The following is a 27,716-nucleotide window of genomic DNA, read 5'->3' as shown; positions in this document are numbered from 1 at the left end:
ATTTTATCTGATGCTTCAATACCCCCTTCTACACCTTCACTTCCTGGACTCCTCCCACAGGGAGGGAGGGAGGGAGAGAGAGAATCTCAAGCTGACTTCACGCCCGGTGTGGAGCCTGATGCAGGGCTCAATCCGACAACCCTGGGATCGGAACCTGAGCCCAAATCAAGAGTCGGATGCTCAACTGAGTCACCCAGGTGCTCCACATCATTTTTAAAGGCTTTGCAAAGCACTTCACTTGCTTAAACCCTTGCAAAAGGTATTCCCTTACTAATGATCATCTCCTTAACTTTTGGAAGTGAAGCTTAATTAGGACTAAGCACTATATACGTTCCCATCACATACATTATTTCGTCTAATATATGTGTGAAAATCCGTGTGGTTCCGGCATGTGTGGATAAGTGCAAAGAAAAACAGCAAATGGCTGTTGTAGCAAGAAGCCAAGTTCTTTTCTTCTTTCCAGGGGTGCAACTCTTAGTAACTTCAGAAATTCAAGATCTAAGATGTTTCCTTTGCAAATGAATAAAGGGAGAGAGATCCCTTTCAGAAAGTTTTGCTTACATACTTAATTTCTAGTTGTGCTGGTTGCTGGAGGAACAGATTATTCTACTAGGCTTCAAATTCTTTCCTCAGTGTTGCAAACACAATGCCTGGCATACGTGCACGCTTCATTTTTTTTTTTTTTTTCTGGTGGTTTCAATGTTTAAACTGTTGGGAAACCGAAATGAATCTTATTCTGGCGTAGATAAATATATGCTACATGCCTCATGCCCTGGGTGTGACTTAGTCATTCAATGGTTAATCCTTGAGAATCCACGGTGTTGTTAAAAACACCTGATTCTCTCCCTAGCCTGGTGTCAGAGATGGGTGACCCGGAGAAGCAACACTTACAGGAGCACGTCTCCCTCTGATGGCCATTCATTAGTACTACAAAAAACCAACCTGGAACATTAAAGTTCAACAAGTAGAAGTTCCTCTTCCTTTGTAGGTAGGGTGTGTTTTTTAAACACCTTCCCATTCCAACACATCTCTTTTCTACGGAGACAACTGGTTACATGGAGATGGTTGCTAGATCACTTTGAGTCTCTTCTGATAGGTGTTCAATTATGTTTTTGAAAGCCCTTTCTGCATTTTCTAAGACTGGATCCTGATATACCACCAATATAGCCCAAACTCCTTTTTTCCCTAACCAGAAGCAAACCACCTAAAAGAAAATCCTATGCCAAGCAAATTTTCTCTGTCATTCGTTCATTCATTCACTCAGTTGTACGTGACAGAGTGGTTCTCAACTCTGCACGCTGGCTGCACAGTAGAATTCCCTGAGCAGCTTTTAAAAATACAGATGCCAGGTCTATGCTTCAAAACGCTTCTTATTTGGTCTCGGCTAGGACCTGGGTGTAGGTGTTTTTAAGCTCCTGCAATGACCGTAATGTGCTGCCAGGGCTGGGAACTACTAAGCTAATGTTATTGAGCACCTACTATGTGCCACTGTGTTAGTGCTAAGGATTCAATGGTAGGTATACAATTTGGCCACAGCGAACTTTTTTTGTTTTTGTTTTTAAAGTAGGCTCCATGTCCAACGTGGGGCTTGAACTCACAACCCTGAGATCAAGAGTTGCATGCTCTACTGACTGAGCCAGCCAGGCACCCCCATGCTGACCTTCTGACATCACCACTCCTGGGCCACACGTACTACTCCCTTGTCTGAAACACTCCCTTTGTTCATTGCATAATTAACTCCTCCTCATTCTTTGTGTCTCAGATGAAACATTACTTTTTCAGAGGTATCACTGCCCTTCCACCTAACTTAGGTCCCATGTTATTTGTCTTTTTACAGCATTTCTTCTCTCTGCCCCCATAACGCTTATCCCAGTTGTAATTACAGGTATTTCTCCCCGACGAAGTCTCACAATCAGAACTCAGGACCAAACAGATTTTGGTAATGAGGAAGAAGAGGCAGATTCACCTGAAGGGAATGGAGTTTGAGCTTCAGGGCCCTTGTAGTGGGATGAATAACATCCCCTCAAAGATGGCCATGTCCTAATCCCCAGAACCTGTGATGTTGTTACCTAGTGTGGTACAAAGGAGTTTGCAGATGTGATTAAGTTAAAGACCTTGAGATGGAGAGATTCTGGATTATCAAGGTGGGCCCAATGTAAGCCAAGGGTCCTTATAATAAGGCAAGAGGGTCAAAGTTAGAGAAGACGCAAGAATGGAAGCAGAGGACAGAAGGAGAAACAATGCTACATTGCGAGTTTTGAGGATGGAGGTAGGGGCCACGAGCCACAGAATGCGGGCAGCCTCTAGAAGCTGGAGAGGATAAGGAAACAGATTCTCCCTAGAGCCCCCAGAAGGAATGCAGCCCTGCCTACACTTTGATTGTAGCCCAATAAAACTGATTTTGGATTCCTGGCCTCCTGAACTGTAACATGAGGAATTAGTGTTGTTTTAGGTCATTGAGTTTGTGATGATGTGTTACAGTGACAATATGGACAATATGGAGTACAGCCTCCCCTCTCCCTTATACAGGTCCCTTCCAAGACCCTGGTAGGAACTCTGGAAGTATGTACACATGGTCAAACATTTCTGTAAAGCTTGCAAAATTAAAACATTTTAACTACAATAAAGACTGCTGTCTTTTTCCACTCAGACTTCCCAAGGCTCTCTTCTCTGGGTGAGTAACGTTGGAGTGAATACAGACATTTTTGGGCCCTTGCTAAGCAAAAATGCAGTTGGGGATACTTTGGTTTGCATTTAATAGGACACGTTCATGGGTTCATGGTCATGTGCAGCATTAACTTATTGGAAGTGCAGGAATGGATTCTCTGAGCACTCCTAATGACCAATCTGCTGATGTCCCCTGGTGTAGTGACAGGGAAGATTCACAGAATATGTGTAGCACACACTTCATTCCCTTAATCTCATCAGAGAAAAAAGGCTGTCTGCACAGTCCCTGCATTTTTTCAGGTCAAACAAAGGCAGTAATTCATAAAGGGGAGGGAATATGTTTGAAAAGAAGTAATAAATGGGCTTTCAGATTGTTTGGTAAACCAATTAATGAAGAGAAGTGCATTCTGTGAACACACTGGGAAAAGATTTAAATTCTTTCCTGATTTGGCACAATTTACAGGCATCGATGAAGATACTTTAAACTCAACCCAAACCACAAGGAAGACATCCATGACGAATTGGTTAATAAATGTCATCAATTCAAAGAGTAGTTAATGCATTAGTAGTTAATGCACAAGAAAATGTGAAATGCCTTGAAATCATAATTCTTTTTTAAATTTTTATTATTCTTATTTTTTAAGTAGTCTCCAAGTCCCAGATGCGGGACCCACCCTGGGCTTGAACTCACCATCCTGATCAAGACCTGAGCTGAGATCTAGAGTCAGTCGTTTAACCAGCTGAGTGTGAGTGTGTGTGTGTGTGTGTGTGTGTGTGTGTGTGTAAGTTCCCAGTAAATGAATTTCTACCATCCCACCACCCACCACATTTTCAATGAGTTTTTTTTTTTTTTTAAAGAGTTTCATTCTAATTTTTTTTTTTTTCCAACGTTTTTTATTTATTTTTGGGACAGAGAGACACAGAGCATGAACGGGGGAGGGACAGAGAGAGAGGGAGACACAGAATCGGAAACAGGCTCCAGGCTCCGAGCCATCAGCCCAGAGCCTGACGCGGGGCTCGAACTCACAGACCGCGAGATCGTGAGATCGTGACCTGGCTGAAGTCGGACGCTTAACCGACTGCGCCACCCAGGCGCCCCATCAATGAGTTTTGGCTGTATACAAGTTGCATTTAGTCCAGGACTCTTAGAAAAGTGGGATGTAAATATTCAAACCGTTTTTGAGAAAAACAACAACAACAACAACTTCGCATCATATTTTAGAATTAGAGCAGTCACGACTATGTCCATTTGGGTTATTACATTAGACTTACCCAGAGGCCCGTGAGTATCAGTTGATGCCTACAGCTTTTAATAAAACTGTCCTTGCTTTGAAGCCTTCATTTAGCTGAGGAGGTGGGATGTATATTTAGAAAAAGACGTGAAAAGTGCGAAATGCTCCTGGACTTGGGTCTGAAAAGCCTCTTCTGAGGCTGTCATTCTCCTCTCCAGGCGCAGTTAATGGAGAGAGGGTTCTTTCCGAGTTTCCAGCTCAGGGCAGGCCGAGCCGCTGAGGGGGCCTCCCGCCTCCAGAGGGCGCGCCGACCGACGCGGCGTGAGGCCGCTCTGGCACAACTGGGGCTCCGCCTGTCTCGGTGGCCCGCCCCTCTCCTTTCCTCAGCCTGGAGCTGCCGCCGCCGCCGCTGCTCGGCCTGTTCGAAGGTACTTGGACCGGGGCCCGTAGGCGGCCCCAGGACGGAACCGTTGACACCTCCCCTGCCGGCCCCGACGTACCGGAGAGCCCCGGCCGGGGGCCTGGGAGACGGGCTTTGGGGGAGTGAGTGGGGGAGGCGGCCCGGGGCCCCCGCCCCTATTCGGCGACCGGAGGGAGCCCGACCGGGGCGTCGCGGGTCCGTGTTGGCTTCCCCCTGGGCCGTGCCGCCCGTGGGGGCTGGGAAAAGGCCTGCGAGGCGAGGGTTCTTGTTTGCTCTTGCGGGTAAAGGCCGTGACAGTCCGCAGGAGGAGGCAGCCCGGGTGTGCGGCCCGCGGCGGGCGGGCCTGGGGCGGGGCCCGCTCGCGATGAATCGGGCTGTCTGAGCCGCAGTCCTCCGCCGGCGCTTCGCCTTTGCGCCCGGACCCAGCGCGTGCTGTCGCGGCTTGCGCACCGCGCGACGTGGCTGGTCGTAAGGACCCTGCAGTCTAGGCGTAAACGGCTGTTGCGGTGTGAGTGAGCGGTCCAGAATAGCACATGGCCCCGTGTTTAAAGACAGCATTTGCCTTTTAATGTGCATTGCTAGGAAGCAGGTGCTTTACCCGCCAGGTTATCCAATACAGTGCTCTGCCTCGAGGAAAAGATATGTTTATTCTTTAAAACTGGCTACTGAACATCATTAGGTTAAAAAAAAAAAATACACCATTGAATAGTAACACTTCTCACTAAAGAATAACAGTGGTACCAAGGAGCTCCTAGCTTAAACAGCTATAGTATCAGTGGTATAGGAATTCTAGTAATAACTGTCTTCAGAGCTTACTATGTGTCAGACGTTGTGCTGAGTGTTCGAAATACCTAATACCTCTTGCAGCAACCCTGTGAAGTTCCGTTTCCAGTTTACAGACAAGGAACCGAGCACGGAGAGTCTGAGTTAACTTGTCGCCGGTCAGACAGCTAGACAAGAGTGAGCTGGGATTTGAGCCTCATCTGCCTTACTCCAGTGTTCTGCTTCTGTACCTGTCACCTATCCAGGCATGTTCTAGACATGTTTGATTTGATTTGTAGCCTGAACTGGTTTCTCTCGCGCTTAATTTTCATGGCTATGAGCAAGGGCCCCATACCAGCTTCTTTTTAGTTTTAAAGGAGTTTCATGAGAAAACTGTTTGCTCATTAAAGGTTACAGTGGATAATAAGTTAAGCTCATCGCTCCCAGTGCAGTTTGATTTGGAATAGAGTTGGGTTTATTTGGTTGTTTATGCACTTAATTACTTCTCTTCGTTATTTGTATTTCGATACCATTTTTAATGCGTTCGCTTTGCCTTTGCAATATTATGACAGTAGTGCTGAAGGGAAATGAGAGATTTTTCAATGACAGTGAGTTCATCTCTTACTGGATGTAGGAAAGGCATTGGAGAGAGAGTGAAGTAAAGAGAATGAAGAGATTTTTGCCATGTTTAGAACACATTGAGTTACTCTAAAGGATAAAGACTTCGCACAGTTCCTATGAACGTCAGGAGGGATGTCCTATTTCCCATGTGGAAAGAGGTTGGATATTATCGTCTCCCAAATCCCTTCGCCTTATCAGGATCCAAGAGTTTGCATATTCAGCATTCTTGTAGCAACTGTATATTGAGTGCCTTCCATGGCCAGGCACTGTTCTACACACTGGGGATGGAAGAGTGAACAAAGGAAAATCTTTGTCCTCATGGAGCTAACTTTCCACTGGAGGAATGTGCGGGTGGGTACAATAAACAAAATAATTAAAAAAAATTTTTTTTTAATGTTTATTTATTTTTGAGAGAGAGACAGAGTGTGAGTGGGCGAGGAGCAGAGAGAGAGGGAGACACAGAATCTGAAGCAGGCTCCAGGCTCTGAGCTGTCGGCACAGAGCCCGACGCGGGCGGGGCTCGAACTTAGGAACCGCGAGATCATGACCTGAGCTGAAGTTGGACGCCTAACCGACTGAGCCACCCAGGCGCCCCTAAACAAAATAATTTTTAAAAATTAAAATAAAATATCCAGTCAGATGGTAACAGTTGCTAAGAAGAAAAATAAAGCAGGGAAGGGGGATAGGAAGAACCAGAGAAGAAACAGATGTAGTTTTAAAATAAGGAACAGCGTCATGGAGAAGATTTTTGAACAAAACCTGAGGGAGTGAGGGACAGCTTTGGAGCTATCTAGGGGAAGAGTATACCAGGCAGGTGCTGAAGCCCAGAAACTGTCAGTCTTACTGGAGGACCAGCAGAAGGAGGCCAGCAGGTTTGAGCAGAGTGAGGGAGGGTGGGGTGGGATCTGAGAGCTAAACTGGCCTTGGTAAAGACCTTGGCTTTTTCTCTGAGTGAGGAGGGGAGTGGGTGGAAGGTTTTGAGCAGAGGAGTTGGGGGATCTGACTCAACATTGTTTTGTTGTTTTTTGTTTTAATTTAACATTTATTTATATTAGAGAGCAAGATAGAGCGCGAGCAGGGGAGAGGCAGAGAGAGAGAGACGGAGACAGAATCCAAAGCAGGCTCCAGGCCCTGAGCGGTCAGCACCGAGCCTGATGTGGGGCTCGAACCCACGAGCCCTGAGATCATGACCTGAGCCAAAGTCAGATGCAACCAACTGAGCCACCCAGGTGCCTCTCTGACCCAATGTTTTTAAAGGATCGCTCTGGCTGCTGTGTTCAGAATCAATTGTTGGGGCAAGGATGGAGCAGGGAGACTGGTTAGGAGGTTGGTTCAGAAATCCAAGTGAAAGGTGATGGGCGCTCAGACCAGCTGGTATCTGCCAGAATTTACGGATGGACTGGATGCGGAGTGCGGGACTAAAAGAAGGAAGCATGACTCGAAGGCCTTTGGCCTGCTGTTGGAAGGATGGAGTTGCTGTTTACTGAGATGGGGAAGATTTGAGGGTGGAGAGATAAGGGGAGGTGAGTGGGATGGCAATCAGGTCGTTTTAGATGTGTCAGATTTAAGATGCCTGTTCAAATGAGGCTATAGGAGGCTGGAGTTCAAGGGAAAGATCCTGACTCAAAATAGAAATTTGGGAGTCATTAGCAAATAGATAGTGTTTAGAACCATGGGATTGTATGAGATCTGGTCTAAAGAAAAGAGGATTGAGCTCTGGGCTTTGTGGAAAGATGATTGGTGAGATTAAGAACTTCCTGAGGAGGAGAATCCTTTGAAGATAGGAGTGTGGAGTGTTAGAAGCCAAGTGAAGAGAGTGTTTCAGGAAGGAGAAAGTGATCATCTGTGTCCTGCTCGTTGGAGAAGTCATGTAGATGAGGATGGTGAAATGGCCAGTGGATTTAGCAACGCGAAGGTCATTGGTGATCGTGCAGAAGCACTTTCAGGAGAACAGTGAGGGAGAAAAACTAGTCTAAAACCCGGTTTACAGAGAAAATAGGAGAGGGATTGGAGTCTACAAGTATAGACAACTCTGCAGAGGAGGTTAGCTGTACATTTTCCATATATAATTTGAAAGCACTGTAGTCATTTCCATAGTAAATAATTTTATTTCCAGCTTCTCTTACTTAGCAACTAGACTTGGATTATTTTATCAATGACTGGTGGAAAGAAATACTCCTACTACTGGTAATAATTTTCAGTGGTATGCCTTTCTTCATGTGGAGCTGATGAACCTCTTTTGGTGCAGAATTTTTCATTAACTCCATGTTGACTTTTCTTTTGTTATTCACCCTTTAAAAATGAAAGAACTTTGGAGATTGTCACTATGCTATTGAAATTGTCATACCAAATTTGCTTAGTACCATTCTACTAAAGACTTTTCCTAGATGTCTTACAAGGAAAATAGAGAATTAGATCGTGTGTAGGCATTCCATAAAGAACTCTTTCGTGTTGTGTGTAAAAGATTTACCTATTTAATATAATTTTTGCTATTAAAACTTAACGGTTATATCTTTGTAATAAAATCCCTTTTTTTCTAAACCAATATATGAACATTAGAGTGATCAACTTAACTTAAACTTTATATATGAAAACTAAAATCATTGACAAAGGAGCTTCTAATTTACAGATTAAAAAGACGTTTGTTCCTTTTTCTTCCAGCTTTATTGAGGTATTGGTGACAAATTTGTATATATTTAGGTAGCACAGCATGATTCTTTAAGGGGTACAATGTGATGATTTAGTATTCTTTATCTGTGTTTTTTTTTAATTTTTTTAATGTTTATTTTTGAGAGAGAGAGAGAGAGAGAGAATGCAAGCAAGTGAGGGAGAGGCAGAGAGAGAGGGAGACACAGAATCCAAAGCAGGCTCCAGGGTCTGAGTTGTCATCACAGAGCCTGATGTGGGGCTCAAACTCAGGAGCCTTGAGATCATGACCTGAGCTGAAGTCGGACACTTAACCAACTTAGCCATCCAGGCAGCCCTTGGTATTCTTATATACTTATGTGAAATGATTACCACAATCAAGTTAATTAATACATCACCTCACACAGTTACGTGTGTGTATTAAGGCACTTAATATCTACTCAGCAAATTTCAAGTACACAATACAGTATTACCAACTATAATCAGCATACTGTACATTAGAACCTCAGAACTTAGGGTGCCTAGGTGGCTCAGTTGGTTAAGCATCCAACTTCAGCTTCAGGGCATGGTCTCTCAATTCATGGGATCGGGCCCCATGTCGGGTTCTTTGCTGACAGCAACGGAACATTCTTGGGATTCTCTGTCTTCTCAAATAAAGTCTTAAAAATAAGTAAAATATAAATAATAAAAAGAACCTCGGAATTTAGTCATCTTGAAACTGAACGTTTGGGGCGCCTGGGTGGCTCGGTCGGTTAAGCGTCTGACTTCAGCTCAGGTCATGATCTCACAGACTGTGAGTTCGAGTCCCGCGTCAGGCTCTGGGCTGATGGCTCAGAGCCTGGAACCTGCTTCCGATTCTGTGTCTCCCTCTCTGTCTGCCCCTCCCCCGTTCATGCTCTGTCTCTCTCTGTCTCAAAAATAAACGTAAAAAAAAAAAAAAAAAAAAATTAAAAATTAAAAAAAAAAAAGAAACTGAACGTTTGTACGCTTTAACCGATATCTTTTCCTCTACCCTTCAGTCCCAGACAACCACCATTCTATTTTCTGGTTCTTTGAGTTCGGCTTTTTAAAATTCCACATATGGGGCATCTGGGTGGCTCAGTCAGCTAAGCATCCAACTTTGGCTCAGGTCATGATCTCATGGTTCATGGGTTCGAGCCCCACATCAGGCTCTGTGCTGACAGCTCAGAGCCTGGAGCCTGCTTTGGATTCTGTCTCCGTCTGTCTCTCCCCTGCTTGCACTCTGTCTCTCTCTCAAAAATAAATAATTGAAAATTTTAATTCCACATATAAATAGGATCATACAGTATTTGTGTCTGGCTTATTTCACTTAGTATAATGTCCTCCGTGTTTAATCATGGTATTGTAAATGATAGATTTTCCATATTTTTTTTTATGTCTGAATAGTATTCCATTGTGTGTGTATTATTTGTCAACTAATACTTGAGTTATTTACACATTTTGGTTATTATGAATAATGGAGAGAGAATCCCCAGCAGGCTCCATGCTGTCAGTGCAGAGCCCAAGGTGGGGCTTGATCTCATGCCCCATGAGGTCATGACCTGGGCCAAAATCAAGAGTCCAGCACTTAACTGACTGAGCCGTCCAGGTGCCCCAGTGGTGTTTAGTTTTTCTGAAGCTTGTCTTTGTTCACTAGGATTGTTAGCACTTCCTCCAAGGAAGAGTTTAGAAACCTTAAATACTTATTTATTATTATTGTTATTGCCAGTAATTATTAGAGAAACAAAACAATTCTAAGACCAAACCATGTTCGACAAACAGACATATACCCATCTGATTAAAAAAGGGACAGTTTGTTGTTTTCTAGTTCTCTGTCCTTTAACCATAAACACATATATACCAAAGAAATACTGATATTTGTATGTATTCAACAAGCTAGCCAATAAGTGGTACTTGTTTTTTTCCTGGAAGTTTGTGCCTCTTAATCCCCTTCACCTCTTTTGCCCATTTCCCCCACTCCCCTCACCTCTGGCAACCACCAGTTCTCTCTATTTATGAGTCAGTTTCTGTTTGTTTTAAATTCCACATATAAGTGATCATATGGTTTTTGTCCGTCTGATTTATTTCACTTAGCATAATACCCTGTAGGTCTTTCCATGTTGTTACAAATGGCAAGATCTCATTCTTTTTTACATAGCTGAGTAATATTCCATTGTGTGTGTATGTAAACACATACACACACACACACACACACACACACACCCCATATCTTCTTTATCATTCATCTATAGATGGACACGTGGATTGCTTCCATATCTTGGCTATTGTAAATAATGCTTCAATAAACATAGGGGTGCATATATCTTTTCAACTTAGTGTTTTTATTTTCTTTGGGTAAATAGCCAGCATTGGAGTTACTAGATCATATGGTATTTTTATTTTTAATTTTTGGAGGAATCTCCATACTGTTTTCAATAGTGGCTGCACGAATTTGCATTCCCACCAACAGTGCAGGAGGGGTCCCTTTTCTCTATATCCTTGCCAACATTTGTTATTTCTTGTCTTTCTGTTCCTAGCCATTCTGACTGGTGTGAGGTGATACCTCGTTGTTTTGATTTACATTTCCCTGATGATTAGTGATGTTGAGCAGCTTTACATTATTTGTCTCTGGCCATCTGTATGTCTTTGGAAAAATGTCTATTCAGGTTCTTTGCCCATTTTTAAGTTGGATTATTTGTCTTTTTTGGTGTTGAGTTCTATAAGTTCTATATATGTATTAGATATTAGCCTCTTATTAGGTAATATCATTTGCAAATATCTTCTCCCATTCAGTAGATTGCCTTTTGTTTTGTTGATGGTTTCTTGTGCAAAAGCTTTTTACTATGGTGTAATCCCAATAGTTTATTTTTGCTTTTGTTTCCCTTCCCTGAGGAGACATATCTATGAATATGTTGCTAAGTACTAATAGGTAGTACTTTTCACAAATTTCTGAATACGGTCAATTAAAAGACAAGGTGCACAATGCTATTTAGGGATGGTAGCAAGTGAGTCAGAAAGAAATGCAAGAACACAAATTCGTAGTTTATTTAGCTAATTTTGCCACGTTGGGTCTTTATGAAACTAGATACTCTTCTATACTTTACTTTTTAAATTCAGTATATCAGGGGCGCCTGGGTGGCTCAGCCGGGTGAGCATCCGACTTCGGCTCAGGTCATGGTCTCACGGTTCATGAGTTCGAGCCCCACATCAGGCTCTGTGCTCACAGCTCGGAGCCTGCTTTGGAGTCTGTGACTCCCTGTGTCTCTCTACCACTCCCTCGCTCATGCTCTCTCTGTCTCTGTCTCTCTCAAAAATAAATAAACACTAAAAAAAAATTAAACTCAATATATTAAAACTAGCCAAATATCCTATATATTGTATCTTATTAATTACGATGTCTTTTTTCCCCCCTTTAACCAAAGTTTAATTTTAAAGTAATGTCCTGAGGGGTGCCTGGGTGACTCAGTTGATAAGCATCTGACTTTGGCTTAGGTCATGATCTCATGGTTTGTGAGTTCGAGCCCGACTTCGGGTAAAAAATACGAGCCCGGCTTTGGGTGAGCCCTTCTTCTCTCCCCCTCTCCCCCTCTCTCCCCCTCTCCCCCTCTCCCCCTCTCTCCCCCTCTCCCCCCCTCTCCCCCTCTCTCCCCCTCTCCCCCTCTCTCCCCCTCTCTCCCTCTCTCCCCCTCTCTCCCCCTCTCTCCCCCTCTCCCCCTATCTCCCCCTCTCCCCCCCTCTCCCCCCCTCTCCCCCCCTCTCTCCCCCTCTCCCCTTCTCCCTCTCTCCCCCTCTCCCCTCCCCCTCTCCCCTCTCCCCCTCTCCCCCTCTCCCCCTCTCCCCCTCTCCCTCTCCCCCTCTCCCCCTCTCCCTCTCTCCCTCTCTCCCTCTCTCCCCCCTCTCTCCCTCTCTCCCTCTCTCTCTCTCTCTCTCTCTCTCTCCCTCTCTCTCCCTCTCTCTCCCTCTCTCTCCCTCTCTCCCTCTCTCCCTTTCCCTCCCTCCTTTGTCTCCCTCTCTCACTCCCTTTATCTCTCTCTCTCTCTCTCTCTCTCTCTCTCTGTGCCCCTTGGGATTCTCTCTCTCTCCCTCTCTCTGCCCTCACTTACTTGCACCCTCTCTCACTCAATAATAATAATAATAATAATAATAATAATAATAATAATAAATATCCTGAGTGTAACATTGTTGGAAGAATTTAGGCATTTGTAACTTTGGGTGGCACTTTCAGTCCTAACATCAGTCATTTTTTTTCCAGTTGCCAACTGACACTGCTTCTTTAAGTCTCTGCTGTTCCCCATCTTTTGGCTGTGTTTTGCCTGTTAACTGTTACATTGATTTTTTTCTTAAAAACAAAAACTGTATTATCCCTATAAAGAGTTTTCCCACAGTGAGCGTATTTTTATCTCACTTGTTTATTCAGAGTATCTTTTTAGCTTGTTCTGCTGGTTATCTCCATGGTCAGTTCCTAGAATTTACCTAGTGCTCTGTCAGCATCCGATCCCTTGTGCTATTTGTTCCATTTAGATGTGGGTTTTCTTAGACCATAATTCAGTTCATCTCATTCTTGAAGAGAGTTTGGTATCATTACACCCCACCCTTCCTTTGACCTTCGTCTTTTGCTGAAACATGGAACACAAACAATATGTTTTCCTTCTTGGAAAGCAGTGACAGGCGCATGTAGCAGTAGGTTAGGTATCAAGCAGTAATGACCACTTTAGATTCTGTCTCATTTAAATATTTGGCTCTAAGTAACAGAAAACCCAATTTAAGTTGTCTTAATATAAAAGGTACTTTATTAATGCCTGTATTTAAAAAGTCCAGAGTTAATAATGTGCTTTAAATGAGGTTTAATCAAGGCTTGATTCCATTTCTCTATCTACTCTTTGTGCATGCTGTATGTGTGTGTGTGTGTGTCTGTGTGTGTGTACATGTGTGTGTATGTGTGCACATGTAAATAAAATATATATCAAAATGACTAAAGCAGTTTTAGGTGTTTACATACCATATTTTCAGGAAAAAAAGATAATGTATCACTCTAACATTCCAAGCAGAGTCTTACTGGACTTGTCACATGTCCACCTCTAAATAAACACTACAGCTGGGGGAATGTAATTATTACATGGCTAAAATAATCAGGGATGACCCTTTCAAGGCATATGGGCAGTGAAAAGTTATACTGTTGGGTACTATAGGCAGCAGAAGGTAAGAATGGATACTAGATAGGCAGCCGACGTGTCCACTACAATGACACTGGGCATCTGAGGATAGAAAAACACATATAGGGACGCCTGGATGGCTCAGTCGGTTAAACGTCTGACTTCAGCTAAGGTCATGATCTCATATTTGGTGAGTTTGAGTCTCACGTCAGGCTCTGCGCTGACAGCTGGGAGCCCACTTCAGATTCTCTTGCTCCCCCCCCCCCCCCCCCCGTGCCTCCCCAGCTTGCGTGCATGTGCGTGCTCTCTCTCTAGAAAATAAACATAAAAGAAAAACACATAATTAGTTTTAGATCAAAATGGTATGTTAAGTTCATATTTCAGCACATGGCCATAATTGATCAAACATAAAAAGAGGAAGCCAGAAAGATGTAGTCAGAGCAGTAAATAAATTAAACATGGGGTGAGCCCTGCTTCTCTCTCTCTCTCACTCCCCTTCTCCCCCTCTCCCCCACTCCCCCCTTCCCCCCCTCTCCCTTTCCCTCCCTCTCTCACTCCCTTTATAAAAGTAAAAGCAAAAAGTAAAGTAAAAACACCGGGTGACAAGTGGAGCTGCAGGTGTTCTGGAGGTGGGCAGTGGTGGGCAAGTATTTGGCTCCTGCTGGGTGCTGAGGATTGAAAATGCTCCGCACAAGGCAGAGGTGGAGTAGGGTTAAGTAGGGTTACAGCTTCAAGTCAAGGTCTTGGGTAGAGATTCCCGGAGCACAGGAGGAGTCCCAGTAAAACTGTTGGCTGCTGCCAGAACCAGATGGCTTCAGGAAGCTGGACCTGGCAAGGCACAACATGGCAGTCTCCTGGCCAGAAACTGAACTGGACTTTGGCTCTGGAACTAAGTCTGTAATAGCCCCACTATCACTGAGAGACAAGAGCTCAAACTTACCTTTTATAAGACCTGGTTCTGAACTACGTTCCCAGGTGGCAAGGCAGAGGCAGCTCTCAGAGGGAGTAAGCACAGGGGGAGGAGGAATGGGGAACAGAAACAACTAAACCTTTGTCTCAAAATAAGCTTGCAGCATCAATTCCAAAAGGAATGAAGATCTAATGCTAAGAAAAACTCATCCAGTGATATTTAGCACTGGAACACAAATTCAATTCTGATGTAAAGAATTTTAGGAAACCATCCAACAGACTTGTGTCTATATGCTGAAAGAGAAAAAGGATTCATTTATTAAAAATGAACAGTAAATTATGAAACAAAAAGTAACAAGAACAGGTGGATATGAAGAATTAATGAGAACTCTTAGAAATGAAAAGTTACAGTAGTTGAAATCCTTTTTTATCTTTTTACTTATTTTTTATTTTATTTATTCTCAAGTTGGCTAACAAAAAGTGTAGTCTGGCTTCAGGAATAGCTTCTGGTGATTTGTCACTTAAATCCACCCAGTGCTCATCCCAACGAGTGCCCTCCTTAATGCCCATCCCATTTACCCCACTCCCATCAACCCTCAATATATTCTCTGTATTTAAGAGGCTCTTATGGTTTGCCTCCCTCTGTTTTTATCTTATTTTTCCTACCCTTCCTCTATGTTCATCTGTTAAGTTTCTCAAATGCCACATGAGTGAAATCATGTGATCTTTCTCTGACTTATTTCGCTTATTTCTATCCACATTGTTGCAGATGACAAGATTTCATTCTTTTTCATTGCCAAATAGTATTCCATTGTATGTATATACCACATCTTTATCCATTCGTCAGTTGATGGACGTTTGGGCTCTTTCCATAATTTGACTATTGTTGATAGTGCTGCTATAAACATTGGGGTGCATGTGCCCCTTTGAATCCACACTCCTGTATCCTTTGGATAAATTCCTAGTAGTGCAGTTGTTGGGTTGTAGGGTAATTCTATTTTTAATTTTTTGAGGAATCTCCACATTGTTTTCCAGAGTGGCTGTACCAGCTTACATTCCCACCAAGAGCACAAGAGGGATCCCCTTTCTCCACATGCTCACAAATATCTGTTGTGTCCTGAGTTGTTAATTTTAGCCACACTGACCAATATGAGGTGTTGTCTCAGTGTGGTTTTGATTTGTATTTCCCTGATGATGAGCGATGTTGAACATCTTTTCACGTGTCTGTTTGCCATCTGGATGTCTTCTTTGGAAAAGTGTCTATTTCATGTCTTCTGCCCATTTCGTCACTGGATTACTTGTTTTTCAGGTGCTGAGTTTGTTAAATTCTTTATAGATTTTGGATACTAATCCTTTTAATCTGTCATTTGCAAGTATCTACTCCCATTTCATCAGTTGCCTTTTTTGCTAATTGTTTCCTTCGCTGTGCAGAGGTTTTTTATCTTGATGAGGTCCCAGTTGTTCATTTTTGCTTTTGTTTCCCTTGCCTTCAGAGACATGTCAAGTAAGAAGCTGCTGTGGCCAAGGCCAAAGAGGTTGCTGCCTGTTTTCTCCTGTAGGATTTTGATAGTTTCCTGTCTCACATTTAGGTCATTCATCCATTTTGAATTTAATTTTTGTGTATGGTGTAAAAAAGTGGTCCAGTTTCATTCTTCTGCATGTCACTGTTCAGTTCTCCCAGCACCATTTGCTAAAGAAACTGTCTTTTTTCCATTGGGTACTCCCTCCTGCTTTGTCAAAGATTAGTTGGCCATATATTTGTGGGTCCATTTTTGGGTTCTCTATTCTATTCCATTGTGTCTGTTTTTGTGCCAGTACCATACTGTCTTGATGATTACAGCTTTGTAATACAAGCTAAAGCCTGGGATTGTGATACCTCCAGCTTTGGTTTTCTTTTCTAACATTACTTTGGCTATTTGGGGTCTTTTGTAGTTTTTTACAAGTTTCAGGATTGTTTTTTCAAGCTCTGTGAAGAATGCTGGTGCAGTTTTGATTGGGATTGCCTTGAATGTGTAGATTGCTTTGGGTAGTATCGACATTTTAACAATATTTGTTCTTCTAATCCATGAGCATGGAATGTTTTTTCATTTCTTTGTGTCTTCTTCAGTTTCTTTCATAAGCTTTCTGTAATTTTCAGTGTACAGATCTTTTACCTCTTTAGTTAGGTTTCTCCCTAGTTATTTTATGTTTTTTTATGCAATTGTAAATGGGATTGATTCCCTGATATCTCTTTCTGTTCATTATTGGTGTGTAGAAATGCAGCTGATTTCTGTACATTGATTTTATATTCTGTGACTTTGCTAAATTCTTGTGTCAGCTCTAGCAGTTTTTTTGGTGGAGTCTTTTGGGTTTTCCATGTCGAGTATCATGTCATCTGCAAAGGGTGAAAGTTTGGCTTCTGTTTTGCCAGTTTGGATGCCTTTTATTTCATGTGGTTGTCTGATTACTGAAGCTAGCACTTTCAACACTATGTTAAACAACAGTGTTGAGAATGAACATCCCTATCATGTTCCTGATCTTAGTGGGAAAGCTCTCAGTTTTTCCCCATTGAGAATGATATTAGCTGTGGACCTCTCATATATGGCTTTTATGATGTTAAGGTATGTTCCTTCTATCCTGACTTTCTTGAGGGTTTTTATTAAGAAAGGATGGTGTATTTTGTCAAGTGCTTTTTCTGCATCTGTTGACAGGATCATATGGTTCTTATCCTTTCTCCTATTAATGTGAAGTATCGTGTTGATTGATTTGCAAGTGTTGAACCAGCCCTGCAGCCCAGGAATGAGTCCCACTTGATCATCGTGAATAATTCTTTTAATCTGTTGAATTCGATTTGCTAGTATCTTATTGAGAACTTTTGCATCCAGGTTCATCAGGGATATCGCCTATAATTCTCCTTATTAGTGGGCTCTTTGTCTGGTTTTGGAATCATTGTTAATGCTGGCTTCATAGAATCATTCTGGAAGCTTTCCTTATGTTTCTGTTTTTTGGAATAGTTTGAAAAGAATAATTATTAACTCTTCTTTAAATGTCTGGTAGAATTCCCCTGGGAAACCATCTGGCTCAGGACTCTTATTTGTTGGGAGATTTTTGATACCCAGTTCAATTTCTTCACTGGTTATGGGACTGTTCAAATTTTCTGTTTCTTCCTGTTTGAGTGTTGGTAGTGTGTGGGTGTCTAGAAATTTGTCCATTTCTTCCAGATTGTCCAATTTGTTGACATATAATTTTTCAGTGTTCTCTAATAATTGCTTATATGCTGTGGTGTTGGTTGTCATCTCTCCTGTTTCATTCCTGATTTTATCTATTTGGGTTTTCTCTCTTTTGAGAAGTCTAGCTATGGGTTTATCAATTTTGTTCACTCTTTCAAAAAACCAGTTCTTAGATTCATTGATGTGTTCTATTGGTTTTTTGGTTGTTTTTTTGGTGGTTGTTTTTTTGTTTTTGTTTTTGTTTGCTTCTATATTGTTTATTTCTGCTCTAATATTTATTATTTCTGTTCTTCTGCCAGCTTTAGACTTTCTTTGCTGCTGCCTTTGTAGCTCCTTTAGGTGGAAAGTTAGGTTGTGTATTTGGGACCTTTCTTGCTTCTTGAGATAGGCCTGAATTGCAATGTATTTTCCTCTTACAACTGCCTTTGCTGCATCCCAAAGGGTTTGGACTGTCATGTTTTCATTTTCACTTGCTTCCATATATTTTTTAATTTCTTCTTTAATTGCCTGGTTGACCATTCATTCCTTAGTAGGATGTTCTTTAACCTCCCTGTATTTGGAGGCTTTCCACATTTTTTTCTTGTAGTTAATTTCAAGTTTCATGGCAGTGTGAGCTGAAAATATGCATGATATGATCTCAGTCTTTTTATACTTGTTGAGGGCTACCTTGTAACCCAGTGTGTGATCTGTTTTGGAGAATGTTCATGTGCACTCGAGAAGAATGTGTATTCTACTTTAGGATGAAAAGTTCTGAATATATCTGTTAAATTCATCTGGTCCAAAGTGTCATTCAGATCTGTTGTTTCCTTATTGATTTTCTGCCTGTATGATCTGTTCGTTGTTGTAAGTGGAGTATTAAAGTCCCATACAATCATGGTATTATTATGTATACATTTGTTTATGGTTGTGATTGATTTATGTATTTGGGTGCTTTCACATTGGGGGCATGAACATTTACAATTGTTAGCTGACTCCTAAATAATGGATAGACTCCTAAATAATGATATAATGCCCTTTTTCATCTCTTGTTACAGTCTTTGTTTTAAAATCTAGTTTGTCTGGCAGAAGTATGGCTACTCTGGCTTTCTTTTGCCATCCAGTAGCATGATAGATGGTTCTCCATCCCCTCACTTTCAATCTGCAGATGTCCTTAGGACTAAAATGAGTCTCTTGTAGGCAGCATATAGATGGATCTTGTTTGTTTTGGGTTTTGTTTTTGTTTTTCTTTTTGTTTTTATCCATTCTGATACCCTGTGTCTTTTGATTGGGATATTTAGTCCATTTACATTCAGAGCGATAATTGAAAGATACGTATTTAGTGTCGTTGTGTTAACTATAGGTTTCATGCTTGTGGTGATGTCTCTTGTCCTCTGTAGTCTTTGCTGCTTTTCACTCACAGAGTCCCCATTAGGATCTCCTGCAGGGCAGGTTTAGTGGTCATGAACTCCTTTAGTTTTTGTTTGTCTAGGAAAGCCTTTATCTCTCCTTCTATTCTGAACGACAGCCTTACTGGATAAAGGATTCTTGGCTGCATATTTTTCCTATTCACCACATTGAATATTTCCTTTCACTCCCTTCTGGCCTACCAAGTTTCAGTGGGCAGGTCTGCTACTACCCTTATGTGTCTACCCTTGTAGGTTAAGGCTCGTTTGTCCCTAGCTGCTTTCGGAATTCTCTCTTTATCTTTGTATTTTGCCAGTTTCACTATGATGTGTTGTGGTATTGACCTGTTTTGTTGATTTTGAAAGGAGTTCTCTGTGTCTCTTGGACTTGGATGCCTGTTTCCTTCCCTAGATTAGAGAAGTTCTCAGCTATAATTTGTTCAAATAAACCTTCTGCCCCTTTCTCTCTCTCTTCTTCTGGAACTCCTATGATACCGATATTATTTTGTTTCATTGAATCACTTAGGTCTCTAATTCTCCCCTCGTGGTCTAGTAATTTCCATTCCCTCTTTTTCTCAGCTTCATAATTTTCCATAATATCATCATCTATTTCACCTGTTCTCTCCTCTGTTTCTTTTATCTTTGCCGTTACTGTCTCTAGTTTATTTTGTGTCTCATTTATACCATTTCTTACTCATCATGACTATTTCTTAGCTCTTTAGTCTCTGTAGCAATAGATTCTCTGCTGTTTTCTATGCTTTTTTCAAGCCCAGCTATTAGTCTTATGACTATTATTCTAAATTCTTGTTCAGATATATTGTTTATACCTGTTTTGAGAAATTCTCTGGCTGTCATTTCTTGATGGATTTTCTTAAGAGAATTCTTCTGTTTCATCATTTTGGCTAGGTTTTTGTCTTTTGTGTGTTTTAATAGCTTGTTATGTGTCCTGCACATACTACTGCAAGTACTCCTGCAAGTACTACTGTATTAAAAATGGGTCATACACTGTCCAAGGCCTGGCACTTCAGGAAGTGTTTTTCACAGTGTGCTGTGTTTCGACTGCTCTATCCAATCGGTCAGTCCTCTGCAAAACTCCTCCTTGCTTATAGTGGTGGAGCGCTTGGACCTTCCACCAGGTGTGCTTTGATTTGTTGGTTGAAGTAAGCCTGGAAAAAAGGAAAGGGGGGTGGGGAGCCTGATCCCATACAAAGAGAAAGACGAAAGGGACAGAAAAAAGACCAAGCAGAGAATAAACAACAATAACAAAACCCAAAAACCTATAAGGCTTAATGCAGAGAGAGAGAGAGAGAAAGGAAAATAAAAGAGACATAGAAAAGGTGTAAAAAGAGTAGAGTAAAAATGCCTAATTAAACAAACAAACAAAATAGAAAAAAAATTATATATATAATAAGATTTGACCAAAAACCAAATCAGAAACTATGAGCCTGATTCCAAAAGAAAAAAAGAATAGGGTAGAAAGAAAAAGAAGAAAAGCAAAAGACAAACAGACTAACACACAAAAACGCAAGACAGTGGTCTGTTGGTGCCTGGGACCAGTGGCTGTGCTCCGGTGGAGAAGAGGCCATCTGGTTGGCTCAGTGTCAGTCCTACTCCAGTAGGTGAGCAGTTACCAGGCACAGAGGGGCAGGGTTTGATGTAAGTGTCCCGCCTCCACTGGGGGAGCTCTGCTGCTCCCTGAAACCCCACCATGTTGGCGATGGGGATCAAAATGGCAACACCCCAATCTCTCCTCCCCAGACTGGGTGTTTCAAACCACACTGTTCAGGCAACCCTCACAAGTAGCGTGGGCGGTCAGCTTGTCCTGCTCCACAGTCTCCTGTGCCTCCTAGGTGCTCGGCTAGGATTCAAAACCCGATGTCTTAAAGGGCCGTACACCAACTGGGTCCTGTTTTGGTACATAGCGCCACTCAACCCTGCCGATAAAAGGCCTTTGGCTGGTGCCTGCAGGGTCTTTTGTCCTTGGGGAGGCAATACACCCTCTTCCCACCATACTCAAGGGAGGGGTCTGTTCTCTCCCAGTGCACCTGGGAGCCCCTGAGATCGCTGCTGCACCCTGGGGGTGGCTCCCCTCCCCCACAGGAGCACACACATGGCATCGTCAAAGAAAAGTCATGCAATCTGCTGTCCACAGAGGTGTTTCTCATGTCTTAACACAATACCGCAATTCCAGTCTCCCGGTCCCTTTTGTCTCTCCACAGAAGGGGTTTGCTCTCCTCTGTGCCTACTCTGATAAAACAGAGATCTCCCCCAATTCACGTACACACACCTCAGTCTGGCCAAGCTGTCTCCCTCCACCTATGGAGATCCTTCTGCCACTCTGCAGATTGATTCCCTGGATGTGCCACGTGATTTGACCTCAGTACAGCTGTGTTGGAGGGAGGAGGAAAATCCCAGTCCCCCTACTTCTCCACCACCGTAACGCCTCCCTCGAGATCCTTTTCTAAAGTGTGATAACCATTTAGACTCCAGCCAGCCTGAGCATAAGTGAATTAGAAGAAGGTGCTACAAACTGCACCTAGAATGTAGCATAGAAGAACTTTTTTTTTTTTTCTAAGTAAAGGATAAATTGAACATTGAGTTTCCAGCACATATCTAATAGGAAGATAGGGTTGAAAAGCTCTATTTGAAGAGAATTCGCCAGAATTCTAGAAAGGCATGAGTGCTTTACATTACAAATACATTATGAATTCCTAACATGATAAATAAATCCTCCCACATAGACCTCAGTGAAACTGTAGAACATTAAGCATAAAGTGAAAAATTTTAAACCAAACAAAGAAAAAAAGACATTCCTACACAAGAACGACAATTAGACTGAGGCAGACATCTCCTGGCCATAATAGATGCCTGGAAGCATTAGAGCGAGAGCTTCAGGGTGCTAATGCAAAGTAACTAGCAACTACAGCCTCATGATCACCTCAAGTGAATAAAGTCAAAATCAAGCCGTTTGCAAATTTGCAAAGACTGGGACAGGTTACTGCTCACAGATCCTCATTGAAAGAAGTGGAGAAGTGAACTTCAGCTAGAGAGAAGAGTGAATCCAGAGGGGAGGCATGGGATTTTTTGAAAAAGAATATGATTGATAGGGGCGCCTGGGTGGCTCAGTCAGTTAAGCGTCCGACTTCGGCCCAGGTCATGATCTCACAGTTCCTGAGTTCGAGCCCCGCATCAGGCTCTGTGCTGACAGCTCAGAGCCTGGAGCCTGCTTCAGATTCTGGGTCTCCCTGTCTCTCTGCCCCTCCCCCACTCATGTTCACTCTCTGTCTCTCTCAAAAATAAATAAACTAAAAAAAAAAAAAAAAAGGAAACAAAGATAATAATGAAAGAGATGGTAGGAAAAAAGCCAAAAAAAAAAAAAAAAAAAAAAAAGAAGGAAAGAAAAAGGTAATAAATAGACAACACAAAATAAATGGTGGACATAAGTCCAAATACGTTAGAAATCATATAAAATGTAACTTGATTAAGTTCACCTATGGGAAAAAATTCTTCACAACAGTTAAAAAGCAATCTAGTTTCCTGCTGTTTACCAAACATGCATGTAAGACAAAAGCTATACATAAAGGTTGATATAGAAAAATATTCCCCCAAAGTTATAAACATAGAAAGCTAAATAATGTCAAATGTTGAGACAAGAAACATTAATAGGAATAAAGAAGCACATTAATAAAAGTCTTCCAGGAAGATAGAGCAGTGGTGCATGTACCTAAATATAGTCTCAAAATGTAATCCAAAATTAGATGGGATTACAGAAATAACTGATAAATCCACAATTCCTGGGGGGAAATTGTAACATTACTTTCAGAAACTAGTATATCAGATGGCAAAATATTGGAAGAATATAGAACATTTGCACAACAAAAGGAGCAAGATTGATCAAATTTATGTATATCGAGAGTAGAATCCTGTCTTCAACTAATATTCATACATTCTTTTCAGATATATATGGCACATTAACCAAAAGGAAGTCAATAAATTTTAATAAATTCTTGCCCAAAGGCCCATTTTCTTTTACCACAATGCAGATGAATTAGAAATTAACAAAAAGTTTTTCAAATCCCATGTTTGGGTATTTCAAATGCATTTCTATGTAATTAATAGGTTAAAGAAGACATCGCAGAAAATATATATTTAAACAACAATGTGAAATACTACATGTGAAAATCAGTAGGGTCCAGTTGACACTTCAGTGTAAATTTATAGATTTAAATAAATTTGTTGGAAGAGTAAAAGTGAGTTAAGGGTACAAATCAAGGTAGAAAAAGAAACCACAAAGCTTAAAGTAGAAAAAATAAATACATAACAAATTAACAAAAGAGAAACCAGAACCAGAAGCAATAAAACAGCAGAACTGGTTCTTTAAAAATTAAATATACAAGGGTGCCTGGGTGGCTCAGTTAAGCGGCCGACTTCGGCTCAGGTTATGATCTCACGGTTTATGGGTTCGAGCCCCGCATCAGGCTCTGTGCTGACAGCTCAGAGCCTGGAGCCTGCTTCGGATTCTGTGTCTCCCTCTCTCTCTGCTCCTCCCCCACTCATGCTCTGTGTCTCTCTCTCAAAAGTAAACATTAAAAACTTTTTTTAAAAAACTAAATATACAAACTTCTATCCATAACAATCTAGGAAAGAAAAAACAAGGAAAAGCACACACACACACACACACACACACACACACACCAAGAAAACCACCGGAAACAAGAAAGGAAACAATACAGATATAATAGGGATTTTTTTAGTCATGAGAGTATATAATGAATAACTTTATGCCAATAAGTTTGAAAACTACAAAGGTTAACAGTGGCTGTGGGTCATGAATTTGAAAGTGACTTAGCTGAATGGTTTAAACTCAGAGTATTTCAGTCAAGATTTCAGCCTGGGCTAGTCATCTGAAGGCTTGGCTGGGTCTGGAGGATCTTTTCCAAGGTGGCTCACTCACGTGACTGTTGGCAAAGAGCTTCAGTTCCTTGCTGTCTAGTGACAATGCTTCATCACACAAACCTCTGTAGGACTGGTTGGGTGTCCTCATGACATGGCAGCTGGCTTTTTTCAGAATGATCCATGAGAGAGTAAAGAGGAGGCTTCATTGTCTAATTTATGACCTATCTTGGAAGCCACTTCTACCATATCCTATTTGCTAATAGTGAATTAATAAGCCCATACTCAGGGGAGGGGATTTTGACTCCTCCTCTTGAAGAAAGGTGTAGTAAAGAATTTGCGGGCATGTTTTTAAACTAACACACTGTACTTATGTAAGTGATTGGTAATTCAACAAAGAAAATTCAAGAGAACCTATAAATGTATTAATAGAGTTAGTAAGAATTCAGCAAGTTTGCTGATGTGAGTCAACACACATGTATCAGTTTCATTCTTAGTACTAGTAATAACAAAACTGTAATAAAGACCTCAATCATAAGCAGAAATAAAGGCAGTAAGTTATTTAAAAATAAAATTTGTAAAAGATGTATAAGACCTTAATGGAGAAAATTATAAAAATGTATTCAAAGGTACCAAAGAATATCCAGATATTCCATGTTATCTGGGTATGACTTGCAGTAAATATAATTTCCAGTAAGGTTTCTGTCATACATGACAAAATAATCCTGACATTCAGATGGGATAGAAAATGGCAAATAATTGTTATAATGTTTTTGAAGAACAAGGTTGGGAGACTTGCCACATAAGATACCAAGAACTATGATGAAGCCAAAGTGATTAAAACAGTGTGATATTGGCACATGTATATCCCGTAGACTATTAGAACAGAATAGAGATCTGGCAACAGACATACACAGACAGAAATTTGTTGTATATTAAACTACGTTGTCCACTATTGTGTCTATTTAAATTTTAAATGTAAAGTGCCTAGCATTAATAACTACGGTACTGGTTCTCAGCATCCTGGTGTGCTAGTATTTAGTGCTGTTTTTAAGTATTTTTCATGATACATTTTTGTTGAGCTTAGCGTTATTTTTTAAAACCTTTAAGTATTTATGTCTTGGGACATACCAAGGGAATTTTATCAAGAGTCATGTTGCTATTAAAACTTGAGATCCTTAGTCACTAACCACCCTTTCTCACGTTGGTCACAGCGACCTGGTAGGTCTCTGGGCAGTCTGTAAAAATAGTTTCTTAGGAAACTGATATAGGGATTTGCCAGCCCTATTCCCATTTCTGAAAGATTCTCTGGAACTCTGAATACATAGACTTAAACTGAGCCAACTCATGGATCTGCCATTTTAACAGGAGATGCTTTCTGGGGGCCAGGTCTCAGTCGGAAAGAAGATTGCTATAATTCATTGTCCCTTTCACTTGGGATTACTATGCTGTTGAACAAGCTATCAGGACTGCTGATTCAGCTGTGCCTTAGAATATTGGCATTTCCCACTTCGTTCCCCACATCTTAGGTTCCTAAGTGGCATCACGAGAAAAGCCCCCCCGCCAAAACAACTTCTTCCTGTAATCCTTATTTTTATCCTCACAAACTGGCCCAGAAAATTTAGGGGAAAAAAGTCCCTATTTCTCTTTCTTGAACCTAGAGTCATTTCTAAGTATGTCACTCTCTACTTTCTCTTCTCTGGGTATCAGAAGATGCCTTCCCAAAATAGGTTGCCTCCAGTCCAAAGAAGCGGTGGCAGGAAAGGAAACAAAGGTTTCCTTTAAAGTCTCAGACACTTCTCAACCCTTTACTCGCTTCCTACCAAAGTTCTTAACTTCAATTCTTATTTCCAGTAGGGAGAAATAGGAAATGCTTCACACCCCAAATGGTGGTCCTTTTTTGCCTATAAATAAACATGCCATTTTTAGAGGCTATTTGGTAAGTTGGTTCCTTAGTCTCTCTTCAGTTGGTTTTTCATTGTGTCTCCTTATTTACCAGGGCCCCTGGAAGTTGAAATGAGTCGGGTAGGATGTGGGTCTAATAATGTGTAAGGAGCTCTTGCATTTTAAGGGTTGTCTTAGGCCGTAAATGTAAGCAGTATGGAGCTCTAGACTACGGTGATTCATATAGCTTCACATGCAACCAGAGGACACCTCAGAGATGTCTACTGGATCCTCTGTGGGGTTGCAGGGGCGTAGGGAGGGCCTTGTCCGCCCTGTGTCACTAGAATGGGTATTTTGCACGAAGGGTGCAGGACATGCTAGCACCCATCTGGTGCACAATTTAAAGCATTAGGTGGGGACAGGTGACAATAGAATTGTGATAAACATTATGTTGTGTAGATGACGTATTTTTTATTTTCACTGTGGATCCTGAATGGAGCTAGAACCTTGAGAATAAGGGCTGGTTTGTAAAGTAGCCTATGAAGTTACAGCCTCTCTGGTTCTCAGTATCCTTATCTGTAAAATAAGGAGATTGGGTTGAATAATCCTGAATGGGCCTCCTGGCTGTAGAAACTTCGTGGAAGAATTTAAGTTTCTCCTGAGAACACTTGTGCCTTCAAACTATTTGATGTGAATCTGATTTAAATTTTGTGAACTATTTAGAAAATAAGGAATAACTTACAAAAAGTTGTAGTTCCCGTATTTTTTAAGTAACACCAAATAAATGAATAAGTAGGAACATCATTTTTTTAACACTTCAGTTTTGTGTAAACGAAATCTGCTATGGTGGGTTTGAGATTTAGATTTCTGAATAATCCTAGAGTCGTCATTTATACTATTAATTTACTTTAATTTTACTTTAAAAATTAATTTTTTAAATTGAGGTATAATTGATGTACAGCATTACGTTAGGTAAACTTTTTTTTTTAAGAGAGAGAGAGCATGAGCGGGGAAGGTGCAGAGAGAGAGGGAGACACAGAATCCGAAGTAGGCTCCAGGCTCTGAGCTGTCAGCCCAGAGCTCTGGGTGAGGCTCGAACTTGTGAACCACAAGGTCATGATCTGAGCTGAAGTCAGACGCTTAGCTGACTGAGCCACCCAGGCGCCCCTAAACTTTTTTTTTAAAAGGAACATTGAGCTTCATCCCAACTCTGAATTTTCACTAATTAAGGATTATTGAGAATTATAATGGTAAGTAACGGTGAAATGAAACAAAGAGAGGGGTGCACCTGGCTGGCTCAGTCAGCAGAGCATGGGATTCTTGATCTCAGGGTTGTGAATTTGAGCCCCACATCGGGTGTAGAGATTACTAAAAATAAATAAAGAAACTTAATTTAAAAAACAACTTTAAAAAAAATGAAATGAAACAAAGAGAAACTTACAAGGCACTCCCTCTTGCTTTATTCCCGTCCTAGATGCTAAAGTTGCAGTTGAAGCCCAGGTGGCCCACAAGGTGGCACCATTAGGTCATATAAGTAAAGTGCTGCTATTGTAGATAAAACTGATATTTTTAAAAATCACTTTATTACAAAAATAATACATGTGCATGAAAGACTTCAGATTGACTTCCCAGTGCTTATTTAATATACTTATTATATAATTACAAAATATAAGCTGAAGACTTCCTATGGGGGAAGGTCCCTTGCTAAGAATTTTAAACGGGGTAAAATTGCACAGTAAAGATTTTGGAAAATACTGAAAAGTGTTAGAATAGAATAAAATATCCAGGATACCAGTACACCCTTTGGAAACAATTAATTTTATTTATTTTAAGCCAATATCTTTTCAAAAGTTTAATTGTAACTAAATGTTAATAATGCAAAACTATAAGTAATACAAACATCAGAGGAAATATATATCAGAAATCCTTATTTGGTG

At 41.2% G+C, this 27,716-nt stretch overlaps 2 protein-coding genes across 7 annotated transcripts in view; one reads left to right on the top strand and one right to left on the bottom strand.

Moving 5' to 3' along the window:
* The window catches only part of LOC122211306 (translation initiation factor IF-2-like), a 70,812-nt gene extending 65,672 nt beyond the window's left edge, over window positions 1-5,140 (bottom strand). For all 6 annotated transcript variants that reach the window (XM_042924447.1, XM_042924449.1, XM_042924446.1 and 3 more), the window contains exon 1: window positions 3,940-5,140. In XM_042924447.1, coding sequence (XP_042780381.1) covers window positions 4,102-4,896 — 795 coding nt within the window. In that variant the 5' untranslated portion in view covers window positions 4,897-5,140 and the 3' untranslated portion in view covers window positions 3,940-4,101. The remainder of the gene's footprint in view (window positions 1-3,939) is intronic.
* ANKRD46 (ankyrin repeat domain 46) overlaps window positions 4,286-27,716 on the top strand; it is a 40,285-nt gene continuing 16,854 nt past the window's right edge. The window contains exon 1 of the mRNA XM_042924452.1: window positions 4,286-4,327. The gene's annotated coding sequence lies outside the window, so the exon portion shown is untranslated. The remainder of the gene's footprint in view (window positions 4,328-27,716) is intronic.

The sequence above is a fragment of the Panthera leo genome, chromosome F2, assembly GCF_018350215.1.
Source record: "Panthera leo isolate Ple1 chromosome F2, P.leo_Ple1_pat1.1, whole genome shotgun sequence".
NCBI classification, from domain to species: Eukaryota; Metazoa; Chordata; class Mammalia; order Carnivora; family Felidae; genus Panthera; species Panthera leo.
This window is presented reverse-complemented; position numbering and strand designations above follow the sequence as displayed.